Source organism: Ovis canadensis, chromosome 19 (genome assembly GCF_042477335.2).
Source record: "Ovis canadensis isolate MfBH-ARS-UI-01 breed Bighorn chromosome 19, ARS-UI_OviCan_v2, whole genome shotgun sequence".
NCBI lineage: Eukaryota > Metazoa > Chordata > Mammalia > Artiodactyla > Bovidae > Ovis > Ovis canadensis.
The window spans coordinates 16,348,013-16,360,064 of record NC_091263.1 but is presented as its reverse complement, the minus strand read 5'-3'; the positions used below and the strand labels follow the sequence as shown (position 1 = coordinate 16,360,064).

The following is a 12,052-nucleotide window of genomic DNA, read 5'->3' as shown; positions in this document are numbered from 1 at the left end:
CAAAACAATTTTGTAGTGTATTTAAAATATGTTTTTAATTTTCCTTACTTAAATGTTAAGTTTGAGATTTAAAGTTGCATTTGCTGTATTTTTTTAAACCACTTGATTAATGTTTTTATTTTGCAGGTGTCTTACATGTACTACAGTAGGTTAGAGATGTGTTCACGATGTATTACTTTTATTCATTTCTTCTTTCCTTGAACAGAGTGCAATAGAGTCTCTTTTTGGAGCATCATTAACTGGGATTGCCTACTCGTTGTTTGCTGGGCAACCTCTCACAATATTGGGGAGCACAGGTCCAGTTTTAGTGTTTGAAAAAATTTTATTTAAATTCTGCAGGTATGTAACAGCTCTCCACTTTTCACATGTGTTTACGTAAGTGTATATTATATATTATTGTATTAGCTTTAATTAAAAGTTCTCTGTATTTATGAATAGCTGGAAAAGAGGCTCTGATCAGTGAGTGTATATAATATATATATGTTTTAATATAATTCTCAGTGTTTGGGGCTACTGTGTGGCAGACACTCCTGGCTCCTGCTGCCAGCCCAGGCACCTTGAGTACAAAGTCCGTGCGTTTGAGTTCTGATAAGCATGGCACGTGAGGGACAATAAAAATCCTTTGTGTTAGCCGATTTCAGCCTAATAAGAAGGTGTTAAATCTGAATTAGGTATTGTACAGTATGCCGGTCTTATTAGGAAGTTTAGAAAGAGGTGCGTCTAGGAGGCTGATGCTGGCTCTGCCAGGCAGCGGGTGGGGGTGGTTCACGTGTGGGGTCGGTGCAGGCCTCTGGCCCGTGGTCCCAGAATTTGACCCAGCAGTACTGTCCCTTTTGTGAGAGCAATGCAGCTGGATGTTTAGCCTGGAACAGCTTGATGCTGTTACATGTTTGATTCACCTAATTCCTCTTGTTCTGGTTCTTTCTTCCCTGAGCAAGCTGATTCGGATCTGGCATGATACGCACATAAACAGAGAATGTAGTGGCCTGACCTGTTTTAGGCTCACTTATTTGAAACTGAGTTGGAAAACGAGTCACGCTGTGGGTGGCGCTGGTGGTGGCAGAGCTAGTGGTGGGGAAGGTGTGACGGCGGGGCAGGGGTGTGGCCGCCCTGTTCACACTGGAGCCCCGGGTCTGCAGAGAGGGCAGCACACATCCGGGTGTCCTGGAGGCCGGCGTCTGTCGCTTATGCCTCATAACTGGTTTCTAAAGTGAGCTCTTTGTTTTTAAGTACATATTGCCTGGTAGGTTTTCACTGTAGAACTTGTATAAGTAAAATATAACCGTTAAGTCTAATAACAAGCTAGTCTTCAGTTGAAGCAAAAAAAAAAACACATAGAACTTTCTCTGGTCATTATTTTGTTATTCCGTAATAAGCTGTCTTTTAGAAATCTCAGGTTTTTGTACTGTTCTTACTGCTTATTATGGAAATTTTAAGTACCAGTACTGTTTGGCATGTATATGTTGATCGTGTCCACATTTACTTTTCTTTCCAAACAGAGATTACCACCTTTCCTATCTGTCTCTGAGAACCAGTATTGGTCTGTGGACTTCTTTCCTGTGCATTGTTTTGGTTGCAACAGATGCAAGCAGCCTTGTGTGTTACATCACGCGGTTCACCGAAGAGGCTTTTGCAGCTCTCATCTGCATCATATTCATCTACGAGGCTTTGGAGAAGCTCTTCCATTTAGGAGAAACATATGCCTTTAATATGCACAACAATTTAGAGCAACTGACCAGCTACTCGTAAGTGTCTCTATTTCCCCTAATATTAAAATGTATTTTTGCAGACGTTTCAGAGCAAAAGAAAACAGATTTTTTTTTTTTTTTTTTTGCAACGTGATGCTCACTGTATATCAAGCTATAACTACCCAACTAGCTATACGGAGGTTGACTTGTTTGTTACAGGTGAGATCTTACCAAAGCGCTCAGTGAACGTAAATGTGACTGAACAAATTCAGTCACTGTTATTCCATGAAACAACTTGTCCAGGTGTATCTATTTTTGCTTCCATGTTTAGATCGGATCGGCCAGTTTAAGCTCCGTTGTTTGGCAGCTGCCCACCATCTATTTAAACATTGCTCCTGTTGTGCATTTTCATTAATTTTTGTGGGTGTGACTTTAAAATAAAATTTCAGTATACTGTTGTATGCTGTTTCGTGGATTATTTTCTTTGTGATAAAGCATGAAATGAAAATATTTTAAGACTCAAAAATAAAATGGGATTTGAGAAGTAATTATAATAGTTGCAAACGGTTGGCAGACATTTAAACATCACGAAGGTTATTAAAACATGTTCTGAGGTGGATGCCTGTATTTGCTGTCCTGCACACAGTTAATATGAGCTTGAGCCTACATTTGGTAAACTTTCAGAGAGGAAGATGGTGACCAAAACCCTTCCTCCTCCTGCCCCCCACCCCGTGCTGCGGCGTCACACTTCTCCTCCCCCACTGTCCTCCACACCCTCAGCTTTGATGGACAGAGGACGGAGGAGTCTGCAACTTCCCGTAAGACACTGACCTGTTTGAAAATATTAGCGACCCTTCGATACCAAGTCTATTTTGTGTCATCTTTGTTCTCAAACTAGTTATTTTTTCTACTGTAAGTTTCTGTCCTCTCTCTTTCCCTGTTACTCTGATCTTTAAGAAGTGTGAGCATGATTTTCATAGCTCGTGACAGCAGCTAGAGGATTGTTCCTGTGTGTGCGAGTCCTCTGTTCAGCTGGCATTTTGTGGCAGGCACTGTGTTGAGTGTTGCTTAATATTCACATCAGTATTAGTCATTCACGTCTTTGTGAGTCATTCGTGTCATAGCCCCTTTTGTGTATGAAGAAATTGAGGCTCTTTAAGGTTAAAACTTGACTTGGGTCAGATAGCTAGTAAATGACAGAGCCTCCGTGAATCCAGAGTCCAGCCTCCCACCTTTTCTCAGACAGCTCACGGTCCAGTTGAGAATATTTTTGTTTGTTCTTTTCATTTTTTAAATCAGTATTCAGAGATTTGTTTTCTCATGTGTGTGTCTCTAGCTTTTCCAGGCAGGTCAGATAGTTCTGGGTATGAACTGAATTCTGATTAGTTAGACACTCCTAGTGCAGTCCTGAAAAATGAGGTTTTACCCATTACTTTAAGGGTGACTCTTAAGATGAATAAAGGAATTGCTAGAATTCCTGGAATTAACAAGAGTAGAAGTTGTACTGGTTCCCAGTGCCTGTTGTGTGTGTGGGCAGCGGGGTGGCAGCGGCTCCATGGGGTTAAGTGATGAGATTCAGTGGATGCTGATCATGTTAAATGTGGTGTCTTCCCAGATTTTTAAAGAAAATAGTTCTGCCCCAAGGGATGTGTCCAACTAGTTGCATTAAGTAAGCATATTCTTTATTTATGTAAGCCAAACTTCGTTCCATTCCATTGTTTCTGAAATGTTTTCACTTATTTTCCATGCATTTTATTATAACATGGGATAAAGAAGTTAAAAACTACTCCACTGTGTAACTGGTTTAATACAGTATAAACATGAAATTCAGAATCCTTAAAACTGTGTCCAATTCTGATTTCTCAGATGTGTGTGTGTTGAGCCTTCTAACCCTGGCAATGAAACGCTGAAGATGTGGGAGGAAAAGAATGTGACAGCCCGTGACATTCCCTGGGGGAACCTCACTGTGTCTGTGAGTATAAATGAAGCAAAGGCTAGTGCAGACAGTTAACCTCATTCTTGAGCTTTTTCTGAGTAAAATGAAGTGAAAGTCGCTCAGTTGTCTGACTCTTTGCGACCCCATGGACTATACAGGCCAGAATACTGGAGTGGGTAGCCTTTCCCTTCTCCAGGGGATCTTCCCAACCCAGGGATCGAACACAGGTCTCCCGCATTGCAGGCGGATTCTTTTTACCAGCTGAGCCACCAGGGAAGCCCAAGAATACTGGAGTGGATAGCCTATCCGTTCTCCAGTGGATTTTCCCGGCCCAGGAATTTAACTGAGGTCTCTTGCATTGTAGGTGGATTCTTTACCAGCTGAGCTACATGGGAAGCCCCTTTCTGAGTAAACCTATGTTTTCTTTTTGATTGATGAATATCGTTTTCAGAATAGTGTTGTGTTGACCAAATAAGAATTATCCCATTTTAAAAAATCATATCCTGAAGTGTAGAAGCTGAAAAAAACGGAACCTGAGATCAAGGGAAGAGAGATCAAGATGGACTATGTTTGGCTTCCAGGATACTGGAAAAAAAAAAAAAGTGAAAGTGTAGTCGCTCAATTGTATTGACTACTGTAGCCCTCCATGCCCCTCTGTCCATGGAATTCTTCAGGCAAGACACTGGAGTGGGTAGCCATTCTTTTCTCCAGGGGACCTTCCTGACCCAGGGATCGAACCTGGGTCTTCTCTGTTGCAGGCAGATTCTTTAACATCTGAAGCACCAGGGAAGCCCTCCAAGATATTAATTATTGGAAAGATGTGAATATGCTTTCGGGTTTTTAGTTCCTCTTGGATTCACATGCTCATCGGCCTGTGGTTGTAGGTCCTGAAGTTAACAGTTTAGCAGCCCGCACTCGTCCTGCCTTCTGTTCGGTCTATCTCTCTGGGACCCGCCTGTTCAGGAGATCGGGAATGCTCAGACTGAACCTGTTTACCTTGAAGAAACTAGTCTGACTTGAGAACTGAGAGAAAGAAAAGGAAGAAGAGTAGAAATGTATACTGAGCACCTACTGGGTGCTGAAGACTGTTACACACGTATTTTTGTATTTTGTTGGGAAATACTGTCCTAGCTCTAGAGTAGCTGTTTCGGTCACTTCCCAGGTTGGGATTTAGAAATAAAGGTGTCCAGTGACGCTAGCAGTATCAGTGAAAACCCGCCATCCCCTGAGCTGCCTACTCTGGTGCTTTTTGTATCGTGTAAGCAATTGTAGGTCACTCCTTTCCCTCGTAGCTCCTGAATATGCAGTTGCAGGGATTTCGTCTGCGGTGTTACCCACTGGTCCTTGACATCTGCGCTGTGCGGTGCAGCAGTCACTGGCCACGTGTGTCTGTATCTAAGTGTACAGTGAACAGAGTTAGAAGCCGGGTTCTTGGCTGCACTAGACGTGCTCCATGTGCTCACTGCTGTCGTGTGACTGGCTGCTGGCTGGTTGTGTGGGCGGTATAGATTTATGACAGCTTGCCAACACGGATGGTTCTGGCCGCAGTGTGGACACAAAGCACGGTGTCAGTAAGTCATCAGCTTAGAATAGTGCTGACTATTGTGTATTGAACAAGTAATTTTTGTTCTGAAAGAGAGTTAATAGAGGTGTTCAGATGAAAGTGATTTGTTAAAAAAATAGAAACAAAAAAAACTCATTTCATGTTGAATAGGATGTCCTAATATTTCAGATTACTTATATGGTCTGTTCAGTGTGGTTTTTTTTGGATACCCAATAGGGCCATGTTAAGTTTCTTTGTATAGCTGTAGCTTTTATTTCTATGATCCATGTTGTAAACTGTAGGGTTACTAATGTTAGCACACAGAAATTGAGAATAATGGATTCTCAGTTTGGCTATTGAGAATACATCAATAGATTCTCCTTTGGCTATTTTTTTTTGTTTCAGTAAGCCTGATTTGTTATGTTTTGAAAATGAATCTCATTAGAATATAAGAGAATATAAGAATATAAGTTGTTTTCGTTAATCTCTGGTTGTCTTTCAGTTATTCTTTTCCCTCAAAAGGAAAATCAAGTCAATATATTTCCATAGTTGTGCTATATTATTGATTATGTTATTGATTTTATTAATGGGAATATTTCAGTGGTTCACTTTACTGCTTTAATCTCACCTTTAGAAAAGTCAGAAAAAAGTCAAAAAAGCCAAACACAGTTTTTACTATTGCGTTGGATTTAGTATTATAGCCATCTCTTATTCAGCATTGTAAAGGCAGAGTAGTAATTTTCTGATTTTTGATTTTATTTTAAGCAACTTGTTCAAAAATAATGGAAAGATAGTAAAATTGCTGACCAATGATACAAACAAAATATTTGGGAATTAATGCTCAATATATAAACCTTTCACTAAAGGAAATAAAGAGTTGAAAGAAGGGGGTATCTGACATAGTAACTTGACAGAATACACTGTTTCATTTCAGTAATTTCTAAGCCCCACAGGTTTGTCAAATCATTGCCTCTCTGAACTCAAGATGTGTTTTAAAATTGATTGTGTTTTAACGTTGACTTGATGGTGAGTTTTTCTAAGTGAAACAAAATAACGGCGTGTCTTTTGATAAGTAGCATCTTACAGTCGAAGAAGCTCCTCATTAATTTATTGGGCCTCTGAGAACCCCCTTTGTCCCTCCCTTTTCTGTTTGCACCCTTTTTCAGGAGTGTAAAGTCTCCCCTTTGTCCCTCCCTTTTCTGTTTGCACCCTTTTTCAGGAGTGTAGAGCCTACCGCGGTGCATTTGTAGGATCAGCGTGTGGCCTCCACGGGCCGTATATTCCCGACGTGCTCTTTTGGTCTGTCATCTTATTTTTCACAACGTTTTTTCTGTCTTCATTCCTCAAGCAATTTAAGACCAAGCGCTATTTTCCTACCAAGGTAATTGGGGTTTAATTTTGGAGTTCTTGTAATTCTCATGTTTTTGGTTTTCATTTCCTTGATTTATTTCAAAACAATAAGATACTGTTTGAGGTTAGTAATTTTATATCAAGTAGCTATAAGGAAATTATTCACAGTGAAAAGTGTAGCAGACGGACACGTGGACGTAGGGCGGAGGAGGAAGGTGGGACGAACTGAGCGCAGTATTGACATATATACCACCACATGTAAAACAGATAGCTAGTGAGGAGCTGCAGTGTGCCATGGGGGCTCAGCCCAGTGTGCCACGGGGGCTCAGCTCAGTGCCCTGTGACGACCTGGACGGGCTGGGTGGGAGGGAGGTGCAAGAGGGAGGGGGCGTATGTGTATACTGGAGTTAATTCACTTCGTTGTACAGCAGAAACTAACACAACATTGTAAAGCAATTATAGTTGAACAAAACTTTAGAGGTGTGTATTCCCTGTCTGAGCTAACAATAGAAAGACCGTGGCATCAAGGGACCTGATAGGTTAGTTGTGAAATGTGTTTCTTATCTTTTGTAGAAAATTTTAGTTATAAATGTGTTTCACTAATGCATCATCACTAATTAAAAAGCTCATTCACACTTTCTAGTGGCGTATTTAATTTGTAAAGGGTATGAATCATTTAGAAAGGACTGATTTCTGTGTCTGCACTAACATAACCCCTTTCCCATAGGTGCGATCGACAATCAGTGACTTCGCTGTATTTCTTACCATAGTAGTAATGGTTGTGATTGACTACCTTGTAGGCGTTCCATCTCCTAAACTTCATGTTCCTGAAAAATTCGAGGTAAGGATTAAAACACTTGGCTATTTGTTACTGGGAAATACCAGACTACTTTAAGATACTGCCTCCTGGGTAATTATTTTTAAAATATGCACATTCTCTGTGAAGAGCTGATGCTTTGCAAGGAAAGATTATATATACGTTGCACAGATATAAACAATGACAAGATGAACGGAGACAAGTGAAGATATTGAGGAGATAAGCGAGAAGGTATCAAATCGAGCCCATCACAGAGAGTGGAAATACTCATAGTGAGGAGACCAGTGTCCTGCCCTCGTAGCTGGAGCTCATGATACCCTCTCCAGGCGAAAGAAACATTCTTTATTCCTTTGTGAAAAAGTAACTCAAGCTTGAATTTATAAGAGTAGCAAGGGGATCCTAATTTAAATTTCTAGAAGAGTGATTGAGACATCTGACAGTAATTGGAAAGTGTCTTGTAACATTTTTCAGCAGAATCAAGAAAGAATTTTTTTTCCACGAGAAACATGGTGCTTAGTCTGAGGAACCGTGAACTCTTTGGTTCCTTAGAACTGGAAATCTTTTGTACTGTTGTTGCTGTTCAGCACTCAGTCATATCTGACCCTTTGCCGACCCTGTGGCCTGCATAACGCAGCATCTGGTAATTGTTTTCCCTTCTAAGTTGGAGATGGTAGGTTTTGAATAGTTTCTGGAAATTTTTAATAGTCAGGTATTTGTGTCATTGCGTGTATTTACATTTAACAAATTATATGACTTCCTTGAGAAGCAGAAAATTTAAAGGGGATTAGAAATAAGGAATATAATGAAGATAAACTTAGTCTGTTTTCTCTCTCACTGGGGTTAAAAAATAGATCATTTTTAAAACCTGTGTCCTCTAAAGTAGAATACATCGTGGAAAATGATCCTCAAATTATATGGATCTACTCATTTTATCTAAAAATTAGAAACATTAAACTTTATAATATTTATGATGCAAATTTCACTATAAAGATAATTGTTAGTAATGTAATACATAAGTGAATATAGAATCATTTGGGTAAATAAATGTCTTTTTGTTGCTAAGAGTATATAAGTTAAAAAGTTTGGAGACCTTTGTTTAAAAGCATAGATATTGAGCCACTAAAACTTTTAAGTCATTAGATATGACTATGTCTAAGTCATTCTGTGTTTACCAAGTCTTACAAATTGACAAAACTGTAGATTATATTAATGTAATTTCCTGTAATCCTGGTCCCATTTCCTTATTCTGGTTCCAAATATATCTTTGTTACTCATTTATCTAGCTTTGAAGTATCAAACTGATTTCAAGGGTTATTAAATACACTTGGGGAAATAAACAGTTAAGAATATATGCATTATATAGATAAAACATTTTTATCCATGTGCAGTATTGAATGTGAAGCATTGTCATGTGTATCAGTGTGGGGAAATGATAATATTTGAATTTGAAAATGTTTTAATTTCCCTTTTATGTTGACAAATGTTTTCTTGCAGAAAAAAATAGGCTTAATATAAAGGCTAAGTAATAGAAATATATCCAGTACCCTCTAAGAATGCTAGATTCTTAGGAGCTTTAAAACGTTTCATTATAAAGCAGATTTTATGTTGCAGCATTGAAATATGTTGGCATCTGATAATGTGTCAGGGTTTTTTCAGTCCCTGCTTTGGAAGAACAGTGGCTCGAGGCCCCGTGGGGACTGAGCGCTGCCGCTGCCACGGTGACTTGTCTGTAGGATCTTCCAGGCAGTTTATTAATAGTTTTAAGAGTGACCTCGTAGATAGTCTGACTTCACTTTATATGGAGTGGATAGGCGTGTGTTGAAATGAAAGTCTGCTTCATTTACCTATTTCTGCATAACAAATCTCCTAAAACATCATATCCTTAAACAACAGTTCTTTTTGTTCATAAATCTGTGGTGTTGGCCCTAGGCTAAGGTGGGGGTGGTCTGGTCTCCTGGTGAGGATCTTTGGGTGCCTGCTGTCTTTACTGTCTCGGTGGGGGCATGTCTAGGAGCTCAGCACAGAGGCTGAATGAAGGGACTGGTAGCTGCCTCCTACCCGTCTCATCATCCTGTGTCTCATCCTCCAGAAAGCTCATCCAGGCTTACTCAGAGCTTAACCCCGGGGCTCCAGGAGGCTAGAAAAGCAGCAGCAAGGTCCTTCCAGGTCAAGACGCAGGATCACAGGGTCACTGTGGCCTTGTTCCCAGGTCCAAGGGGAGGACATAGATTCTACCTCCGAATGGAGCAGGTGGCTCAGTCACGTGCATAGGGACCTGCCTCGGGGACAAGAAAGTCCCCATGAGCGTCGCTGCAGATAATTCACGACAGAGTCCAGTGTCCAGTTCTTTCCAACGCCTTGGCATTTCTTGAGGGTAGACACAGTCTGTGCTGTTAAAAGGAAACTTTTCTTTCTTCCTTTGAATTTTTCGATGTTTTAACAGCCTACTGATAAAAATAGGGGCTGGATCATAAGCCCACTGGGAGAGAACCCTTGGTGGACCTTATTAATAGCCGCCATTCCGGCTCTGCTCTGCACCATCCTCATCTTCATGGATCAGCAGATCACAGCGGTGATCATCAACAGAAAGGAGCACAAGTTGAAGGTAACTTGCAGAGCGCGTCCCGAGAGTTGTTTCTTTGAGTTGGAGGCGGTGAACACGAGTTCCCTCTCTCTTTATGAGTAGTGCAGACTTTGAACCTGAAAGAACAGTATGTGCTGACGGACACTCGTGTGGTTCCCCTTTTCAGAAAGGAGCCGGCTACCACCTGGACCTGCTCGTGGTCGGTGTCATGCTGGGGGTGTGCTCTGTCATGGGCCTTCCGTGGTTTGTGGCTGCAACAGTGCTGTCAATAAGTCATGTCAACAGCCTGAAAGTGGAATCTGAATGCTCTGCTCCTGGGGAGCAACCCAAGTTTTTGGGCATTCGTGAACAGCGGGTGACAGGGCTAATGATCTTTATTCTAATGGGCCTGTCTGTGTTCATGACTTCAGTACTAAAGGTAAAATCTCTTTGTTACAATGTTTTAAAAATCTTTTTTTGTCATAAAATTTATATTTGGTGGTATGAAAGTGAAACATTAAAATATCTAAAATAGTTTCATTTCCTAGAGTTTACTTGGAAAATAATATTTTGGAATGGTAGTTGCTATGGTAAGCATCAGGGTTAGATTGTATGCTTTTGAAAAATAATGTGAAAGGGTACTATTAAAGACTAGAGTTTTGGAAGAAGTTCATCTGTGGCTTAGTTATGATCTAAAGGAAGAATATACCTAGAGAATTTTATAAGCATATTAGAGGAAGTATTATTGAAAGGTGGATGAAATAGTAATTCAACTGAAATGTAAAAAAGAATACTGCTATTAATTGAATTAGTACATTCTTCCTGATGAACTAAATGAGATATAAGTAGTAGCACTCATCTTTTAGTCACATCTGAGATTTACTATACATATTCTACTGACTCTGGTAATTTAACAAAAAACAGTCATAGCAGATATAATCTGGTATTTTCTGTTCATCATGAAAGAGCTCAACTCCATTATTTATTTGTTTGTTTGTAAACTATTTATAAATTACAGTACAAATGTGGAGCGTGTTACGAATTAACTGAAAAAACTGTTGTTAGTACTAGAATTCTTTGGCCTTCTTTTGTGGAGCCGGCTAATTGGCCAAATATTTGTTGAGTACTTTCTGTACTGTTAGTTACTGAGGAAACAGTAACAAATAGGACAGTGTCTGCTTTGAAGAATTTGGCAGTCTGGCTGGTGAAGCAGATAGACAGATGGGCAGTTTCTTCATGGTGGTGAGTGTCTTGTTAGAACCGCAAGAGACAGAAGCGTGCGGTGCCGTCTTGTGTGAACGCTTCCCCCTGCTGGCCAAGGTTGCCCTTTACATGGTTTTTTTTTTTTTAGTAGTTTCAAACATTTTAAAGTATTAATTGCATATAAGCAGAAAAATTCAAGTAGAATATCAAGAAAGCTCTAAAATGAAGAGCTTGTTTTCTCATTTTCCAAAAGCAACTCTCTCCACGTTAACTTTTTACTCCTTTGTTTTTAAGATATTTTGTTAGTCAGTGCCATTACGGTTCTATATACTTTCATAATGTTATTTCTAACTTTATTATCTTTAATGAAATAGTGAAAATAGTGACTCTCACTGCCTAAGACAGTGATTCTTAAAGGCTCGCCCAAGGACCTCTGTCTGGGGTTGCAGGGGCCGCGCTTGCCCAGGTGTGCGCCTGTGTGAGTCGGGGTTGTCCTCACGGCCTTTGGCCAGAATCGTGTAGGCAGCACGCTGAGCTAGATGCGGGCGTGAGAGTGGGGTCCTGTGTTACCACCCACTGAAGGATTTACAGGGACACGGAGGAGTGCTGCTCTTCTCACTTAATCTTATGTTCTTTGGAAATTACAGCTTTCCAGTAAAAGTATATTCTTTATATTACCTTGTAAGGCGTTTATTATTTTGAAATGAACTAAGAATAACTATTTAAAAGTTTTCTTTTAATTTCTAATGTGGTATCTATTTCCAATACAACTACCTGCTTATCTATTTATGTATCTCTCTAAGTATAGAATCCACATAGGCAAAAATATTTGGGAGGAGGGTCCTCTGTACTTGCTAGGAGTGAAAAAGGGTTCTTAGACTAAAAAGCTTGAGAGCCTCTGACCTGAGGTTACATCTTTCATGAAGATTTACCCCCACATCCCCTTCTCCCT

At 40.1% G+C, this 12,052-nt stretch overlaps 1 protein-coding gene across 6 annotated transcripts in view; it reads left to right on the top strand.

Annotated features, from left to right (window-relative positions):
• The window catches only part of SLC4A7 (solute carrier family 4 member 7), a 124,327-nt gene that overhangs the window by 85,613 nt on the left and 26,662 nt on the right, over positions 1-12,052 (top strand). For all 6 annotated transcript variants that reach the window (XM_069561187.1, XM_069561186.1, XM_069561190.1 and 3 more), the window contains 7 exons: positions 206-339; positions 1,500-1,745; positions 3,555-3,660; positions 6,387-6,548; positions 7,245-7,358; positions 9,778-9,939; positions 10,085-10,336. In XM_069561187.1, coding sequence (XP_069417288.1) covers positions 206-339; positions 1,500-1,745; positions 3,555-3,660; positions 6,387-6,548; positions 7,245-7,358; positions 9,778-9,939; positions 10,085-10,336 — 1,176 coding nt within the window. The remainder of the gene's footprint in view (positions 1-205; positions 340-1,499; positions 1,746-3,554; positions 3,661-6,386; positions 6,549-7,244; positions 7,359-9,777; positions 9,940-10,084; positions 10,337-12,052) is intronic.